Source organism: Tachysurus fulvidraco, chromosome 14 (assembly GCF_022655615.1).
Source record: "Tachysurus fulvidraco isolate hzauxx_2018 chromosome 14, HZAU_PFXX_2.0, whole genome shotgun sequence".
NCBI lineage: Eukaryota > Metazoa > Chordata > Actinopteri > Siluriformes > Bagridae > Tachysurus > Tachysurus fulvidraco.
The window spans coordinates 17,535,808-17,553,962 of NC_062531.1; the positions used below are offsets into that span (position 1 = coordinate 17,535,808).

The window sequence follows — 18,155 nt, forward strand, 5'->3', positions numbered from 1 at the left end:
CATCAAAGTATCATAATACACTTCAGTCATGTAATACCCCTTCCTGTTCAGACAGCATCCAAAACAGCTCAGAAGTGTTTAGAATGGTCATGTAGTGCACACTATAAAGACAGCAGTGCTGATCTGACAGCAAGCACTGTGGAAATTCAGTGTCATGTCTTCTTAGAGCTTTCAGTCCTCCAAAGCTTTCAGTCCTCCATTAGTTAGTTATGAATTGATAGAAGACTGCCTGAGTTTACCAGTATAAGGTGCTGGGGTTAGTTGAAACCAAAGTTCATACACAGCACTGTGTGTTATGTAGGGGTGAAGAGTTTCTTTACTGAAAATATTAAAAGGCAACATAATAGTTCAACATAATACAACTATAAGCACAAGAGACTCTTGACTAATCTTTCCAGCATGCTGATATACACACTAAAATGGACAACCACATAGATAAATGAATGCTGATCCATGAAGAGAATGAGGTACAATATACTGCTAAGTATTATAGAAACAAAAACAGGCTATGCAGCATGACCTGGAATAAAGTATGTTAATATCCCATCTGTTTGTCGCAAGTGTTCTTGATTTGTATCCTCTGCCTTTATTCAATTACAAGAATAAACATATTTATCCTTATGAGCAGCTCCTAATGAATCTCACATCCCTTCACGAGTTGTGTGTTTAACTGAAGCTATTTGTTTGTATTGAAGAGTGCAATCCTTGTTCTTGACTGTGTAGTAAAGACTCCATCAGATAAATTGTCCACAAGCAATTTCCCACCTTCATGCGGTGCAAGGTTCCAGCTCTTTTTCCTGTGTTGTGGTGGGGTAGAGTATTCTGTTTTGTGCAATAGAGGTGTGACATGTTTTATTAGGGCCCATTTCTAGAACAGTACACTCTGTCGACGGGATTTCCCCTGGGCTGAGAAAGAGAGAACGAAAGAGAGCGAGAGAGAGATAGGTAGGTGGAGGAAAGAAACAGAAAAAAAATTAAGCTTTTCTGTTGTACAGCTGGTTAAAGATTAGTAACTTTACCACTGAAATTATAAAGGTATATGAAAGCATAAGAAATCTATAAAAGAAGACAACAGTAAAATATAATAAAAAAAAATAAAATCTTTAGATATTTTCTATACCTGGTAACACAAAGCAGGTTAATTACAAAAGACTTCTGGATTTTGTATTTAAAAGGAAGCCCTCAAGAAATCTAACCACCCAGCTTGTGAACCACCCTTACTCCTGCCATGAATACTGATTCACTTCTACTATTGTCTATTCCATTCAACGGATATTCATACACCATTCACATGTCAGTTTTTCTGCATACCAAGCCTTTGTATTTTTGCTGATTGTATTCCTGTTTTGAGAACGTTTCTTTCTGTTTTCATGCTGTACAATTTGGTTTTGTGTTTTGAATTAGTCTGAATTATTTTAAAAAATTTTAATTATACTTCCTAATTGTCAATAAAGCCTGTATATAGATCCTAAGACTTTGGATTACTGTTGACTAGTGCCAGGGGTTTCTACACCAATGCGACATTTATTTTTTGCTTCAAACTGAGGCCAATCAGACTGAGGCCTAAAAATGCACCTTTATATTGTTGCTGCTCTCAGGTAAAGCATTTGGTCTTTGACTCTATATTTGGACAATGACCCCCAAATCTGCAACTCCTATACATATTTACAACAAACTGATTGAACTTCATACATTAGTGGCACAAATCAGGTGAAACGATGTTGCATTAAAAGCTGTTTTGTGTGAGGTATTAAATCTGACACTCAAGGCAGAGCTAGCATGTAAGGATGAATCCAAGACTCTCTCTCAATTTACTAATCTAGCTATCAGGCTTGATAATCTTATCTGCAGCAAGTTTCTTTTTCATTGAGAATAAAGCTTGTGGTCTCTGGGCACACTATCAAGGACTAAACAACATCACTGAGAAATACCCATATCCCCTTCCACTTGTCCTATCAGCTCTGGAACAATTACAGGAAGCCTGCAAGATGGATTTATAGAGCCTACAGCATCATTCGTATAGGGGTGGGAGATGAGTGGAAAACAGAATTCATCACCACCAGGCAGCAGTATAGGGTTATGCCTTATGGACTGCCTAATGCTCCAGCAGTGTTTCAAGACTGCGTTAATGAGATTTTCAATGATATATTCAGCCAACGCATTAGTGTTCAGTGTTGACATATTAATTTAATCCAAGTCTAGGGCGCTCCATGCCAACCATGCACGTATCATTCTATCACAGGTACTACACCATGAGTTGTACATAAAGGCTGAGAAGTGCAAGTTCCACAATAGCACAACCACATTTCTGGCTTACATCATTATTCATCATGGAGTATCTATAGACCAGAGCAAGGCGAAGGTGGAGACAGTGTTACCTACACCTAACACCATTAAGGAACTCCAAAGTTTCCTGGGCTTCACCAATTTCTATTGCTGATTCAATCGAGATTATAGCACTAAAACAGCACCCCTCAACACATTACTCGAGGGCAAGGCCAGGTTGGTAAATTGAAACAAGGCGTAATATAACCACATCAGCCTCTTCCTGACCCCTTTCCCATCTTGCCTCCCTCAGTGGAAATCATTCCCATTCACTGGGACATCATGAAGAAGATTTAACGTGCCCATCAGGTGAAACTATCACCACCCAAATGCCCCATAATAGTCAATGTCCCTCAAACCCTCCAGCATCGCAACATACAAATTCTACCATAACACAAACATACTTTTCTGTATTGTATTAACATGGTGTACAACATCAAGAAATAATATGCAGCCATACGAGGTTGTATGCTTCAATACATTCAATCGGTGAGCCCAAAGATTGGTCTCGTAGAGGTGTAAGACAACTGTTTTTGGGTTTTTTTCCGAAGACGACAAGCAGCCATATCTTTGACTGTAACTGTGTCATGAATGGAGTAGAACCCAAAATACTTCCACACACTGCTTTTTAGATTATTTGGGGTCGTAATTGACTCTCAAGGCATCTCTGCTGCTTTCTGTTATCTTCTGTTTTTCTTTAGCTCTTTATCTGTGAGCAGGGCACCCACTGCTGGATAAGATGCTAAACAACAAAATTACATGCTGTCTAATGTGCTTAGGCTGTACAGTAATCTTTGTATGGGGAAATTATAGCTTGAATATGAATTTTTCACATCATGTTCAAATGGATGTAAGAATATCAATTAAAAATTGACAACCCTAATGGATACAAACCTCACTGGGCTCAAAACATCCAGGAATTCAAAGAACCATTAACTAGGTACAAACACATTCTAGTGGCCCATGCTTGTGAACTCGTCAAATTTGTGGGCAGTCCAAAACACCCAGACCGCTGATGGCAGGCCTACTAAAGACCTTACCCACAGCACCTATGGTCTGATCCATCAGTGGATTTTATTACTGATTTGCCAAGCTCCTGGTGCCAAATCGTTTGGTTCTCTACTTAGAATTTCCACCTACAAGTACCTAAGTAAGAAGCTCAGCCCAAGATACATTGGCACCTTCAAAATTCTCTGTCTGATGAACCCAATCATGTACTGCTTGGAGCTTCTGGCCAACTATCTGGTCTCCAGCATTGTCCTGATCAACACTCTCACCTGTGTTAACAAGAGAATTACGGACATGATGTCAGCTTGTCGTTTTGTGGTAGGGCTGAAATTCAGTGGTTTTTTTGGGGGGGTCTAAGCTCATTCTTTAAGGCAAGGAGTGGCTTTGCAACCAATTACAATTCATTTGATAACTCTTCCTAACATTCTGGAGTATATGCAAATTGCCATCATAAAAACCGAGACTTTGTGAAAATTAATATTTGTTATTCTCAAAACGTATGGATGTAGAAAAAAGGAAAAAAGACAGACTAATTAGTGTTAGCACAGTATGGATTAAGAGAATTCCGGGTTTTAGTACTTTACAAGGAACAAAGACAAAACACTGGGATGAGATACACAGGAAGAGAAGAGTGCTTAGTTACCAGAGTGGTATAATGAGTCAGCCGGTAGAGGGGGAAGAGGGAGCTGGATTCAACTTTGCTCCTTCTCTCTGCAAATATTCCAAACGCATGGGACCCATCTTATGGGGCATTGCTTAAAGAAGCAATTTGGGTGGTTTTTGAAAAACAGGGAATGGACAGTGGGGAAAGCCAAAGCCAAATTAAAATAAATTTAAAAAAATGAAAAGGAAGAAAGAGACAGACAGACAGACAGACAGACAGGAAAACACAGTACACGTTGCATGTCAGTTTTTTTAAGACTACACAACGTTTTTAACACCGGTATGGACTCAGAAATGTAGATATACTATGTACAGACTTACTTAGATCACCCAGCTTCCTCAAATATAATAACTATACTATGTATCAGCTGGCATAGAGGATGTCATTGCCAGCATAAATCCCAATTTGAATGCAGCAAATAGAGCTGTAGAATTAATTGTAATTAAATTCATATGGTTTTAACTGATGTTTTTTTTTTTTTCTTTTTTTTTTCTCCTTCAAGCATTGATCACAAGTAAACCAGCAGGATACACACATGCACACAGATTTTTCTGTGGAGATAGACTGCCTTGCCTTAAACTACATAATCTCTAACTCACACTACCCCGCATGTACCCACACTCACAGACGTGCACGTGCCCACACAAACACACACACACCTTGGCTGATGGATAAGCACTGAACTGACATGGTAAAGTCTACAGTTCTTTGAAAAAAAATTTTTATCCCTTCCTGATTTAAATTTTTTTTTTTTATTTGTCAAACTTAAATAACTGAGATCAAACTAATTTTAACATTACACAAACAATAAATTAAGTAAATAAAAATGCAGTTTATAAATGATAATTTCATTTAATTAAGGAAAAAATAGCTGTCCACACTTTCCCTTAAGTGTGACAAATATGTCATATTTATGTTGTATGTAAAATCAGGAAGTAGGCAAGTACTTTTTCACAACACTGTATGTGGCCTTTAAAATTACTGCCAAACATTATATTCATATCTATTTTGTAGAAGACCAGAGTTGTTCTCTAACCTCTTGGATCTCTAACCTCTTGTACTGGTTACACTCGAGGGGTAACGGATAGATTGTTTCTTAGACCTGCAGCTTAACTCACGAATTCTGCTGACTCATTCATACAGTCATACAAGTGAAATACACAGTAACAAGCCACTTCCATGTGTAGAAGTCTATGTCAAGTTGTACAGCAATGGCTGGGTTTATCTTTGCAAGCTCCTGGCTCAACTCACCTGACTCAGTGTATGATATTGTACGTTTTCCTGGGTCCTTCTGAAGTTGGATCTCCTTCACTGTGAAGATGGAGGCCGCTAGAGAGAAATTTCAGAGTTAACACCAAACTGTACTGCTCAAAAAACCTCCAAAAAGCATATGAAAACTTCAGAAAAATTCTATGCTTCACCTGATAAACTTTTTTAGAGATTTGTGTATAATGTTATTATACACATATATTATAATGCTATTAGTTTTAAGATTCATTAGAATAAATACCAGCTTTGGATCATCTCCAAAATATGAATAATTCTTTAAAAAAAAAACCTGAATTGCACATATCTGCACTTTGAACCATCATCCTGTTATGCTATAGAATGTGATATAGATATAGATATAGATATATATATACACACACACACACACACGTGTGTATGTATGTATATATATATATATATATATATATATATATATACATATATATATACATATACATATATACATATATATATATATATATACGTATATATATATATATATATACATATATACATATATATATATATATGTGTGTGTATATATGTGTATATATATCAAGGAAATTATCAAGGAAATTACCACCAGGTACCAGATTAAGACCAATAACTGGAAGGTATCTGAAAGTGTTCTCTAATTTTGATCTCCTCTGTGTCTGTCTGTGTGTGTGTGTGTGTGTGTGTGTGTGTGTGTGTATATATATATATATATATATATATACACACACACACACACACGTATATACCTACATATATATATATATATATATATGTGTGTGTGTATATATATGTGTGTGTATATATGTGTGTATATTATATATATATATATATATATATATATATATATATACATATATATATGTGTGTGTGTGTGTATATGTATATTATATATATATATATATATATATATATATATATATATATATATATACACACACACACACACACACACACACACACACACACACACACACACACACACACACACACACACACACACACAGACACAGAGGAGATCAAAATTAGAGAACACTTTCAGATACCTTCCAGTTATTGGTCTTAATCTGGTACCTGGTGGTAATTTCCTTGATTATCTGTCAACCCCTTTTTAGCTCGCAGCCTAACTTCCAGTTTCACTGACCCTGCAAGATGGTGGGCCGTTCTAAAGTGACTAAAAGCCTCCGGCAGCAGGTTGTCCAGATGAAGGCCAAAGGGATGACCCTATCAGCCATAGCAGGACAAGTTGGTCATTCCAAATCTGTGATTTCAAGAATATTGACTCTTTACAACATCACAAATTCATTCAAGTCCCCCAAGAAGGCTGGTCGTCCACGGAAGACAAATACAAGAGAGGACAGGATACTGCAGAGGATCTCAATGGGCAATTGTTTCCACACTGCAGCTGGAATTTCTCACCAGTTCAGCGCTGAACAGGGTAAGGATCGGTCTCGTCATACAGTGTCTCGATGTTTAAGAGCCTTTGGACTGAAAGCCTACTCTGCATTGACCAAACCTCTCATTAGAAGAAAGAATCAAAAGGCTAGACTAAGCTTTGCTGAGGAGCATGTTGTGTGGACAGAGGAGAACTGGTCCAAAGTTCACTTCAGTGATGAAAGCAAGTTTAATTTATTTGGGTCCGATGGGAAACATTATGTTCGGCGACAAGCTGGAGAAAGACTGAACCCAAAGTGTGTAAAGTGTGCAGCAGGAGTTGGGCCTCTTATACAGCTACATGGCAGAGTGAATGCAAATGTTTATCAGAACCTTCTTCAACAACATATGGTTCCTTCCCTGCGTTCAGTGTTCATGCCGGACAACGCTCCATGTCACACAGGGGTAAAGCAGTTCCTTGAAACTGAAAACATTGAAATAATGACATGGCCCGCCCAGAGTCCAGATTTCAACCCAATAGAGAACCTCTGGAAAATCCTTGGTGACAAAGTTATGGCCAAGAAACCCACTACAGTCACCAAACTGTGGAGGAGACTGTAAGATGAGTGGACCAAAATAACACCAGAGCAGTGTGAGAGACTAGTGCTGTCCTGTGGTGGCAGATCTGCTGAAGTCATTCAGAGCAGAGGCCTGTACACTTATATATATATATATATATATATATATTTATGTATTATGTATATATGTATATATGTATATATGCATTATGTATATATATATATATATATAAACAGTATATATATATATATATATAAACAGTATATATATATATATATACTGAGAAATTAGTATATATATATATATATATATATATATATATATATATATATATATATATATATATATATACAAGAAATTAGTACTATTATAACTCATGTGTATAAAATAACAGAATCAATCTCTTCCATTCAAACCTCACCACTACCATGGGCAAGACCAGAGAGCTGTCAAAGGACATCAGGGAAAAGATTATACACCTGCACAAGGCTGGAATGAGCTACAAGATCATCAACAAGTAGCTTGGTGGTAAAAACCACTGGATAACAGTCAATTGCCCTCACCCTGGAGCTCTATGCAATATCTAACCCTAACCCTAACCCTAACCCTAGCACTTTGCAGTTTGGGCGGCCCGCCTAAGCTGGAAAGCCCTATCGCCTTAACTAGGTCGTCCAAAAAAAAAAACTATTCTGCTGTACAAAAGGCCGTCAAGTGCATCTCGGAGAATAGCTTCACACCGCAAGCAGGCATGCGGGTCACACGGCCGAAAAGAGAGAAAGACGTGGTCCGTCACTGTCTGGAGGATAACTAGCCAGTTGATAAAACGCGTGTCTGTGAGAACTGTAAGTGGACTTATGTTTTGGGTTTATTTAAGCCTGTTATTGTATTAGTCTATAGTTCTTGCAAATTTAAAGTAAGTTAGCTGGTGATTTTGTTGTTTGAGTTCTTCACCTGCTAGCTAGGTTGCACATGCCTGTTTTTAATAATTGTAAAACGTAGTACAGAGTCTGTGGTCTATCTCACAAAGAAGCCCCGCCCCCCCAGGTCACGCCCCCCGCCCAACCCTACCGCCTTAACTAACAAATTTTCTGCGGGAAACCCTGATCTCCCCTCATGGACTAAGGATGATTCTGAGAAAGGTTTCAGCCAAGACTTACACAGGAGGAGTTTGTTAATTATTTCAAGAGAGCTGGGACCACAGCCACCATCACCAAGAAAACCACTGGTAACATACTTTGCCATAATGAATTGAGAACCTGCAGTGCCTGCAAGTTCCCTGGCTCAAGAAGACACATGTAAAGGCCCATCTGAAGTTTGCCAATGAACAAGTGAGTGCCTCATAGAAGGCTTCGCAGATGGAGTTGGAAACATTTTGCTTTGGGGCTGTACCTCTGTTAAGGGTACAGGAACACTTCAGCACATTGAGGGGTGATGTCTGTAAAATCTTGGATGAGAAACTCCTGTCCTCAGCCAGAACACTAAAGATCTGTCATGGATGGGTCTTCCAGCATGACAATGATCCAATACAGCTATTTCCAGTTTACCCTCCACAAACACTGCTCCTTCCTAGTCCTCAACAAGTGCCCCAAACAAACCCATCTCTCGGCTATTTCAGACCCAGTTAGGCGGTTAGCATTTTAAATAACAACCCCTACCAGTAAATATTAGCAAATAAGCCAATGGGTTAATTCGGTAATATATTTCGTTCATTTAATCGTTCCAGTTATTGCATATGACCAAGGCTACAGTACTCTGTTCTGCAGGATGCATGCTTTTCTTTCCTATGATGGAAATATGCCACTGCTATGGAGAAGGATGTTGTATTTCCTTCGTGTGGTTTTAACAACTGGAAAGTGCTATAGGCATGGGATATGTGCAGAAGCAACAGGGGAAACCATTGACTGTATGCTGGTTGGTAAAACACAGCTTAAAAAAAAAAGCTATTATGTCAAAAGCATCCTTAGTGTGTGTGAATGAGTTAGGGCTCTGTGTAATTTTGCAGCCCAGGCAATATGAGTACTGCTGTGATCAGAAACGCATTTGCTTATTAAAAAGAATGTTAGCCTCTAACAATGCTATAATATTTCTATGAGGGCTGGGTATCAATGTGGTAGTTAGGAAATGAAACCAGTTGGTAAGACAAACCTTCAACTTGTTTCATGTCTGTTGGCATCAGACAGATTATTTAAGATTTTAAGTTCTATTTTCCTCTTTAATTGCTGCGTTCCAATTGATAAATTGCAAGCTTAAATTATTCAGATAATTTACTTAAAAAAGGACTCCGGTAAATAAAAATAATGTTTAAAATGAATGACAAAACAGGGAACTCGTATTCGGTTAAATGTTAGTGTTATTTTCCTTACTGTCAGCCAGGTGTTGTATTTGCTCCCCAAAACACTTGAAGTAGGGATGCCCAAGAGCTTCTTCTGCAGAGATACGCTGCCTTGCCTCAAACTACATCACACACACACAAATAACCAAACTTCTTTATTTAATTGCTCAGCTGTCACTTAGCACCATGTCTCACCATTATTATTATTATTATTATTATTATTTCGAAAGTTTGTACTTTCTGACCTTTAACAACTGCATAATCAAGTCTTCACCATCACTGTCTATCCTGTAAACAAAAACACAAAAGTCATAAATTGCAACATTATATACATTTACACACACACACACACACACACACACACACACACACACACACACACACACACACACACACACACACACACTCACTCACTCACTCACTCACTCACTCACTCACTCACTCACTCACTCACTCACTCACACACACACACACACACACACACACACACACACACACACACACACACACACACACACACACACACACACACACACAGAGGTGAATAATTAGATGTGTGACAACTACAAAAATTCACAAATCTCATACACACATGAAGACACACCTGGGTGCATGATTGACAATAGGTTCAGGGCGATATTGAGGAAAGTTATAGTTCCTGAACTCTTCACTGGTGCTGACCCCTGGACAAGAGTCCTCAGCAGGAGTGCCTGGAGACACATGGTGAAATAAGTGCATAGCCATACACTTAGCCATGCACAGCTCCACACACACTTTATTAAGTAAAAGTTGCTCAATAAAATCCAGTGCCCAATATAATGGACATAAATTAGTCATACAGATGCACACACTCCTTACCGAGGATGCGAAATATAAGATGAAGTTCATCCTCTACTGTAGACCCAGGGAACAGAGGCCGTCCTGTAATCATCTCATAGAATATACAGCCAACCCCCCTATACATAACAATTAAAGAAATGTAAGTAACAGAAAGAGATAGCATTTGATGTAGTTTATTGTTTTGTGTATATATGTATACACTAACTTTATTGAGAACACATACTCATTCATGCAAATATCTAATCAGCAGTACAATGCAAAGTAGCTTCAGGTATTGTTCATGAGGACCATCAGAATAAAGAAAATAAAAATCAAATCATGTTCTTGATTTTGTTCATGGTATGACTGTTGGTGCCTGATGGCCTGGATTGAGTATTTCCATAACTGCTGAATTCAAAACATGCAACATTTCGAACTTCGCGGTGAATGGGCTACTACAGCATAAGCCCATGTTGGGTTCCACTTTTTCAACCAATAACTTACAGCTGAGCCCGAATTGGACACATGCGATTAGAAGACAGCAAAAACTGTCCATGAACATTACAATGAGTTCAATGTTATTCATTGGTCTTCCCTGTCACCAGACAGGTGTCCAATAGAACACCAGTGAGATGTGGTAGAATGAGAGATTCAAAAGTATGAAAGTGTACCCGAAAGTTCCGCAGGAATTGTGTGATGTAATCCTGCCTACATGTACCAGATTCTTAAAGAAATATTTCCAACTTCTAGTCATGCCATGAAGAATTTAGGCTATATTGAGAGCTAAGTGAGGCATAACTAAGTATCAGTATAGTGTTTCTAATAAAGTGCTTAGTGAGAGTTTTTATATGCTCCAAGGTTTACGGTTCATAAATTTCATAATTACACATGGTTCATGTTTATTGTAGGAGTATATGGTGTGATACTAAATGGATTTGGTCAGTGATGCTGACTCATTCCAACATCCATATCCAATTTATATAATGCAACAAAGCAACCGGGGAACGTTTTCTTTTTAATGAGAGCTGGCGACATCATGAAAAACACCGATCGTTAGTGACCAGATGTGGGCATGTCCAGCATAGTGATGTTGCTGGTTGAGAAAGTAGAGAAAAGTTTAACTTTATACATCTTGGTGCAGGGTCTACCGATGGGACTGGAGACAGAAGAGTACATGTAATAATACATGTTATTACTAGGGATGCACCGATCCGATATTTTGGATCGGTATCGACGCCAATCAGAGCATTTTGAGTGGATCAGGTATCAGTGGTGCGTGACCGATCCAAATCCGATACCCGTGGTGGTTGATTAATGAACAGCAAACATCATAGACTATTGCTTGAACTTATAAGAAAAATACACTTATATATTAAATTGCATTAATGAAAATAAACATAATAAATTTTATAGGAAATATGTTGCACAACCGCCTGCGACAGAGAGGCACGTTTAGCAGGCACACTTTCCATTTACCTCAGCGCATTAAACATGTCGCTCATTTGGAAGTATTTTACGCTTGATTCAGCAGAGACTAGCACTGCAAATTGTAATGTCTGTAAAGCCAAAGTTTCAAGAGGTGGATGTAGTATTTCGAATTACGATACGACAAATTTAATCAAGCATCTTCAGAAGCATCATGCAAAAGAACATACAGATATGCCCCCGGACCGGCCCCCGGAAAAGAACACAGATATCATATTGGTATCGGTATCAGCCGATACTGGCAAACTCTGGTATTGGAATATCGGAAAAGAAAAAGTGGTATCGGTGCATCCGTAGTTATTACTATGGCACCCAGTAATAGGAACATGAGTAGCAACTTGCGGAATAAAATGCTATATTTTTGAATAGGGATATTAAGTGGAAAAAAGTCTTAAAAACCAACATGAGAAATAATCATACTATGGATTGTGAGCCAGCCTGAAAATAACATGGTCTCTTCTTCTTCTTCTTTCGGCTTTTCCCTTCACAGCAAATCACGGTACAATATTTATTTATATTAGCTCACTCACCCTTACTTACTAGCTGATTAACAGATTTAAAAACAAAATTATTTTTTACACACAAGCTGGATAGACATAATAGTGAATGATTATAATCCATTATAATAGCTAACAATTTATGATTGTTGAAATTTCAATTGTTGTTATTCATTTCAATCATTAACTTTTAAAACCAACACATTATCCAAACTGTCTTTTATAGCTAGAGTCATAGCTACAGAGGTATTACGCATAAAATCTGTTGATTTTAAAGACTGCTGGGTTGTACAGTGGGGAGAACAAGTATTTAATACACTGCCGATTTTGCAGGTTTGCCCACATACAAAGCATGTAGAAATCTGTAATTTATATCATAGGTACTCTTCAACTGTGAGTGACGAAATCTAAAACAAAAATCCAGAAAATCACAATGTATGATTTTTAAATAATTAATTCACATTTAATTGCATGACATAAGTATGTGATGCATCCAAAAAGCAGAACTTAATATTTGGTACAGAAAACTTTGTTTGCTATTAGAGAGATCATACGTTTCCTCTAGTTCTTGACCAGGTTTGCACACACTGCAGCAAGGATTTTGGCCCACTCCTCCATACAGACCTTCCCCAGATCCTTCATGTTTCGGGGATGTCGCTGGGCAATACGGACTTTCAGCTCCCTCCAAAGATTTTCTATTGGGTTCAGGTCTGGAGACTGGCTAGGCCACTCCAGGACCTTGAGATGCTTCTTACGGAGCCACTCCTTAGTTGCTCTGGCTGTGTTTCAGGTCGTTATCATGCTGGAAGACCCAGCCACGACCCATCTTCAATGCTCTTACTGAGGGAAGGAGGTTGTTGGCCCCATCCATCCTCCCCTCAATACGGTGCAGTTGACCTGTCCCCTTTGCAGAAAAGCATCCCCAAAGAATGATGTTTCCACCTCCAAGCTTCATGGTTGGGATGGTGTTCTTGGGGTTGTATTCATCTTTCTTCTTCCTCCAAACACGGCGAGTGAAGTGAAGTGAGTGAGTGTAGTTTAGACCAAAAGGCTCTATTTTTGTCTCATCAGAGCACATGATCTTCTCCCATTCCTCCTTTGGATCATTCAGATGGTCATTGGCAAACTTCAGACGGGTCTGGACATGCGCTAAATTGAGCAGGGGGACCTTGCCTGCACTGCAGGATTTTAATCCTTGATGGCGTAGTGTGTTACTAATGGTTTTCTTTGAGACTGTGGTCCCAGCTCTCTTCAGGTCATTGACTAGGTCCTGCCGTGTAGTTCTGGGCTGATCCCTTACCTTTCTCATGATCACTGACACCCCACAAGGGGAGATCTTGCATGGTGCCCCAGACCGAGGGAGATTGACCGCCATCTTGAACTTCTTCCATTTTCTAATAATTGCACTAACAGTTATTGCCTTCTCACCAAGCTGCTTGCCTATTGTCCTGTAGCCCATCCCAGCCTTGTGCCGGTCTACAATTTTATTCCTGATGTCCTTACACAGCTCTCTGGTCTTGACCATTGTGGAGAGGCTGGAGTCTGTTTGATTGAGTGTGTGGACAGGTGTCCTTTATACAGGTAATGAGTTCAAACAGGTGCAGTTAATACAGGTAATGAGTTCAAACAGGTGTAGTTAATGAGTGGAGGGCTTCTTAAAGAAAAACTAACAGGTGTGTAAGAGCCGGAATTCTTACTGGTTGGTAGTTCATCAAATACTTATTTCATGCAATAAAATGCAATTAATTATTTAAAAATCATACAATGTGATTTTCTCGATTTTTGTTTTAGATTTCATCACTTAAAGTTGAAGATTACCTGTGATATAAATTACAGACTCCTACTGTACATGCTTTGTAAGTGGGCAAACCTGCAAAATCGGCAGTGTATCAAAAACTTGTTCTCCCGACTGTAGAGTGTTACAGTATATTAAGGTGAAGCAGGAACTGGAATAATGCACCTACAAATTTAGACACATGTATCTCTCAAGCATTCGGACAGACAGAAAACCCTGTAATTTCAGTATTACTCAGGCCTCTGTAAATACATAAACAGTTGTAACCTACACTCCACCGAATGGCCCAAGGGTCTCATTTATAAAGCGTGCGTACGCACAAAACGGGGCTGGAAACGTGCGTACGGCAGTTTTCGCGCAAAGGTTGTGATCTATAAAAAACAAACTTGACGGGAAAATGTGCACACCTTTAAGCAAACTTTGAGACGTGCGTACGCACATTCTGGAGACAAAGGGAATTGGCGACACAGATGGTGAGGTCGTGAACTGAAGTTAGATTGTAGAAAATTCATGTGAGAAGAACGATTATAAGAATTAGACATTAAATTTTCACTCCATTTCATACATTATATCCACAGTATCATGAGGATTAAATCCAACAGTGTTATTTGTGCCGATTGTTCTAGTAAAATCCAAACGTAATTCAAAATGTATTAAAAATAAAAAAATAATAAAAAATAATCAGCGCTACTCCGTCCAGGGTGCATCCTGCCTTGATGCCCAATGACGCCTGAGGAATAGGCACAGGCTCCCAATGACCCGAGTAGTTCGGATAAGCGGTAGAAGATGAATGAATGAATGAATAATCCGCGCTGCCTTATAGTCACATTGTCCATAACGGGAGCGCAGGAGGAGATGGCGCGTCTACATGTCATACAGAATAGCATGAAATACCCTTTTATTAGAGAACTGCAGAACACAGTGTAAAAACAAAATATTTTCCTTAATGTACATATATCATAAAATGTCAAAGTCTGCAAATACAGTCATGAAGCACAATCGCTACTCATCATCGGTCCTATTACGTAACTATTACAAATTACAAAACCGTCATGAAGAAGTGTGTTCACTATAACATTTTCGTCTTAAATTTTCGCCCACAAATTAATTCTGTGATTTTGTCAAGGTGTTAACAATCAATCTAATTGCTAGAAACATATAAATCCTCCGGTGACCAGGGTATGTAATGCTTCATGATGGCTGGCACTGTTGGAGGATTATGCAATGGGAGAATAAGGAGAGAACGAGTTTTCAGGGACCATGATGATTTCCTGGCCCATTATGATGACTGGCTAATAAGCCGATTTAGATTCCCTAGAGCTGTGCTCTTAGATATATGTGTTGAATTGGGTGAAGTATTAGAGAGGGCAACACGCCGGAACCATGCCATCCCAGTCCAAATACAAGTCCTCACCTCTCTGGGGTTCTTGGCAACCGGCTGTTTCCAGCGGGAATTGGCAGACAGGTAAATTATTTATATATAAAAAAACTATAAGTAATCCTCAACTTTGTGTCTAAAACCTTTTCGTATATGAAATAATTCTATTGGAATCTATCATCTCACCCTATAGGTCTGGTATATCACAGCCGTCCCTGAGTGCCATAATATCTGTCGTTTGGAATGGTATACTTATGGGTAGTCGGTACATCAGGTTCCCATACACTGTGCGAGAACAGGCCGAAATTAAAATGAAATTTGCAGCAATGTCTGGTTTCCCAAATGTAATCGGTGCACTTGACTGCGCTCATGTTGCTATAAGGGCACCATCTGAAAATGAATTTGCTTATGTTAACAGAAAGCATGTGCATTCTATTAATGTGTAAATCAAGTGTGACTCCAACATGACCCTCACAAACATTGTGGCACGCTGGCATGGTTCAACACATGATTCCTTTATCTTGACACATAGCAGTGAGGGAACAGACTAAATGCAAGCGCAGTACGTGATGGCTGGCTTCTTGGTGAGTTTAACAATATTAAAAAGTAGAAAATGTAATAATTTTGTTTTTAATATAATTATAAAAATGTTGCTTTTAATATGATTATAACCTGCAGGCGACAGAGGCTACCCCTGAGACGCTGGCTCCTCACCCCATTTTTAAACACGCAGAGCACAGAGGAAACTCATTATAACGAGGTCCACTCTCGTGCCCGGGCAGTCATTTGCATTGACTATTGATGGTTAAAAATGGGCGTGTACAGGGCGGGATTTGAGGCTGGTTCACGTACGCACATCGGCGGGTGATCTGTGATTTATAAAGTGAACATTGCTTACAGGTGTGCGTACGCACGGTTTTATAAATCGGGAATTTTTTTTGCCGTACGCCATTTTTGGATTTTGGGCATACGTAAACTTTTAGTAGGGATCCTACGCACAGTTTTATAAATGAGACCCCAGGTCCTTTACTTGAAGACATTGTTAACTATAAATATAACCATCTGTAACCACCTGGTGGATTGTAAAATCCCTATTATTACAGAAAACACAATGTAATACAAGACCTCTTCCAAATTTTGCAGGATGCAAGTATTATTTAAAATAACTCACCACATGTCAATAGGAGTGGAGTACTCGGTTGATCCTAGTAACACGTCCGGGGGTCTGTACCAGAGTGTGACCACCTCATTAGAATATGTCTTAGTTGGGACAGACTTGGCTCGAGCCAAACCTGCAACAAATTAAATCTTTATGTAGCTATGAAACGTTTGCTGGAAATTAATAATACTAGATCATAATAAAATGCATTTCTTATAAAAAAAAAAAAGTATTGGAAATAATATTCACACATTTTTCTGTTTTTTAAAACATCCTAGAAGAAAGGGAAATGGACTTGAGAAGTTTATTTTCATTATAAAAACAAATAAAAATTTAGCACTGCCATGTATTTTCACACATGTATGCAGTTATCTAATCAGTCTATCATGTGTCAGTAGCCCAATGCAAAACCCCCAGGCAAATACAGGTCAAAAGCTTCAGTTAGGTACCACATGCGCTGGTCTGACTGCTTCAGAAACTGCTGATCTACTAAGAATTTCACACACACATAGTATAGAGAGAATGGTGGAGAAAACAAAACACACTGCATGAGTGACAGGTCTGTAGGTATAAAAACCCTTTATACTTTTTATGGGAGAAGTCAGAAGAAAACCGCCAGATTGTTTCAAATTGCCAGGAATGAGGCAGTAATTCATTTAATCACTTTTAACAAGTGTAGGGAGCAGAAAAGCATCTCAGAAAGCACAGTAGACTAAACCTTTAAATGTCCAGTTTCTATTATTCCCATTATAGCCCCACATTCTTTGTCTTCTGATGTGCATTCTAAGATGCTTTTCTGCACAGTGCAGTTATAAAGAGTGCTTATCTGAGTTAATACAGAATACATCAGGTCAAAGCAGACTGACAATTTTTCACTGATCTCTCTATTCAGCAAATCTTTATCATCATCATTACTCAAACCAGCCCATCTGTTCATGCTATTTCCCCCATTCTGATGTTTGATGTTGACATTAGCTCTTGACCTGTATCTGCATTATTTTATGCACTGTGCTGCTGGCACATGATTGGCTTATAAGATATTTGCATGAAAGTGCATGTGCACAGGTGTTCGGTGTTCGTGATAAAGTGAGTGGTAAGAGTATTTAGTCATGTATTTATTCGTGTGTTCTGGCACTGTCAGAAGAGAGTTTACTAACCAAAATCAGCAAGTTTGAGCTCTCCCCTGTCATTAATGAGCAGATTCTGAGGTTTCAAGTCTCTATGTAGAACCTTGCGGCGATGGCAATAATCCAGACCTCGCAACAGCTGAAAGAGGAAGATCTGAAGAGCAGATACATGTGAGGATTTAGAAGTACAGTGGTGCTTGATAGTGAATTTTTGTGAACTCTCGAAAATTGTCTGTATTTTTGCCTGAAAGTAAACATAGAGATCAAAATTAAAGGTGGGGTGTCCGTTGTTTGAGAAATGCTTCAGAAAACTGTGTTGGGCTGCCAAACAAAACAAATACAAAACTACC

General features: G+C 38.7%; 1 protein-coding gene across 10 annotated transcripts in view; it reads right to left on the reverse strand.

The window, feature by feature from the left end:
- Nucleotides 1–298: 298 nt before the first annotated feature.
- LOC113658484 (cyclin-dependent kinase 17) overlaps nt 299–18,155 on the reverse strand; it is a 44,030-nt gene continuing 26,173 nt past the window's right edge. For 7 of the 10 annotated variants that reach the window (XM_027170992.2, XM_047800177.1, XM_027170990.2 and 4 more), the window contains 9 exons: nt 17,836–17,959; nt 16,691–16,811; nt 10,404–10,501; nt 10,150–10,255; nt 9,791–9,833; nt 9,577–9,667; nt 5,249–5,326; nt 3,977–4,088; nt 299–906 (listed from right to left, as the gene is read on the reverse strand). In XM_027170992.2, coding sequence (XP_027026793.1) covers nt 3,994–4,088; nt 5,249–5,326; nt 9,577–9,667; nt 9,791–9,833; nt 10,150–10,255; nt 10,404–10,501; nt 16,691–16,811; nt 17,836–17,959 — 756 coding nt within the window. In that variant the 3' untranslated portion in view covers nt 299–906; nt 3,977–3,993. The remainder of the gene's footprint in view (nt 907–3,976; nt 4,089–5,248; nt 5,327–9,576; nt 9,668–9,790; nt 9,834–10,149; nt 10,256–10,403; nt 10,502–16,690; nt 16,812–17,835; nt 17,960–18,155) is intronic. The other 3 variants (XM_047800180.1, XM_027170991.2, XM_047800182.1) reach the window with 2 other exon arrangements.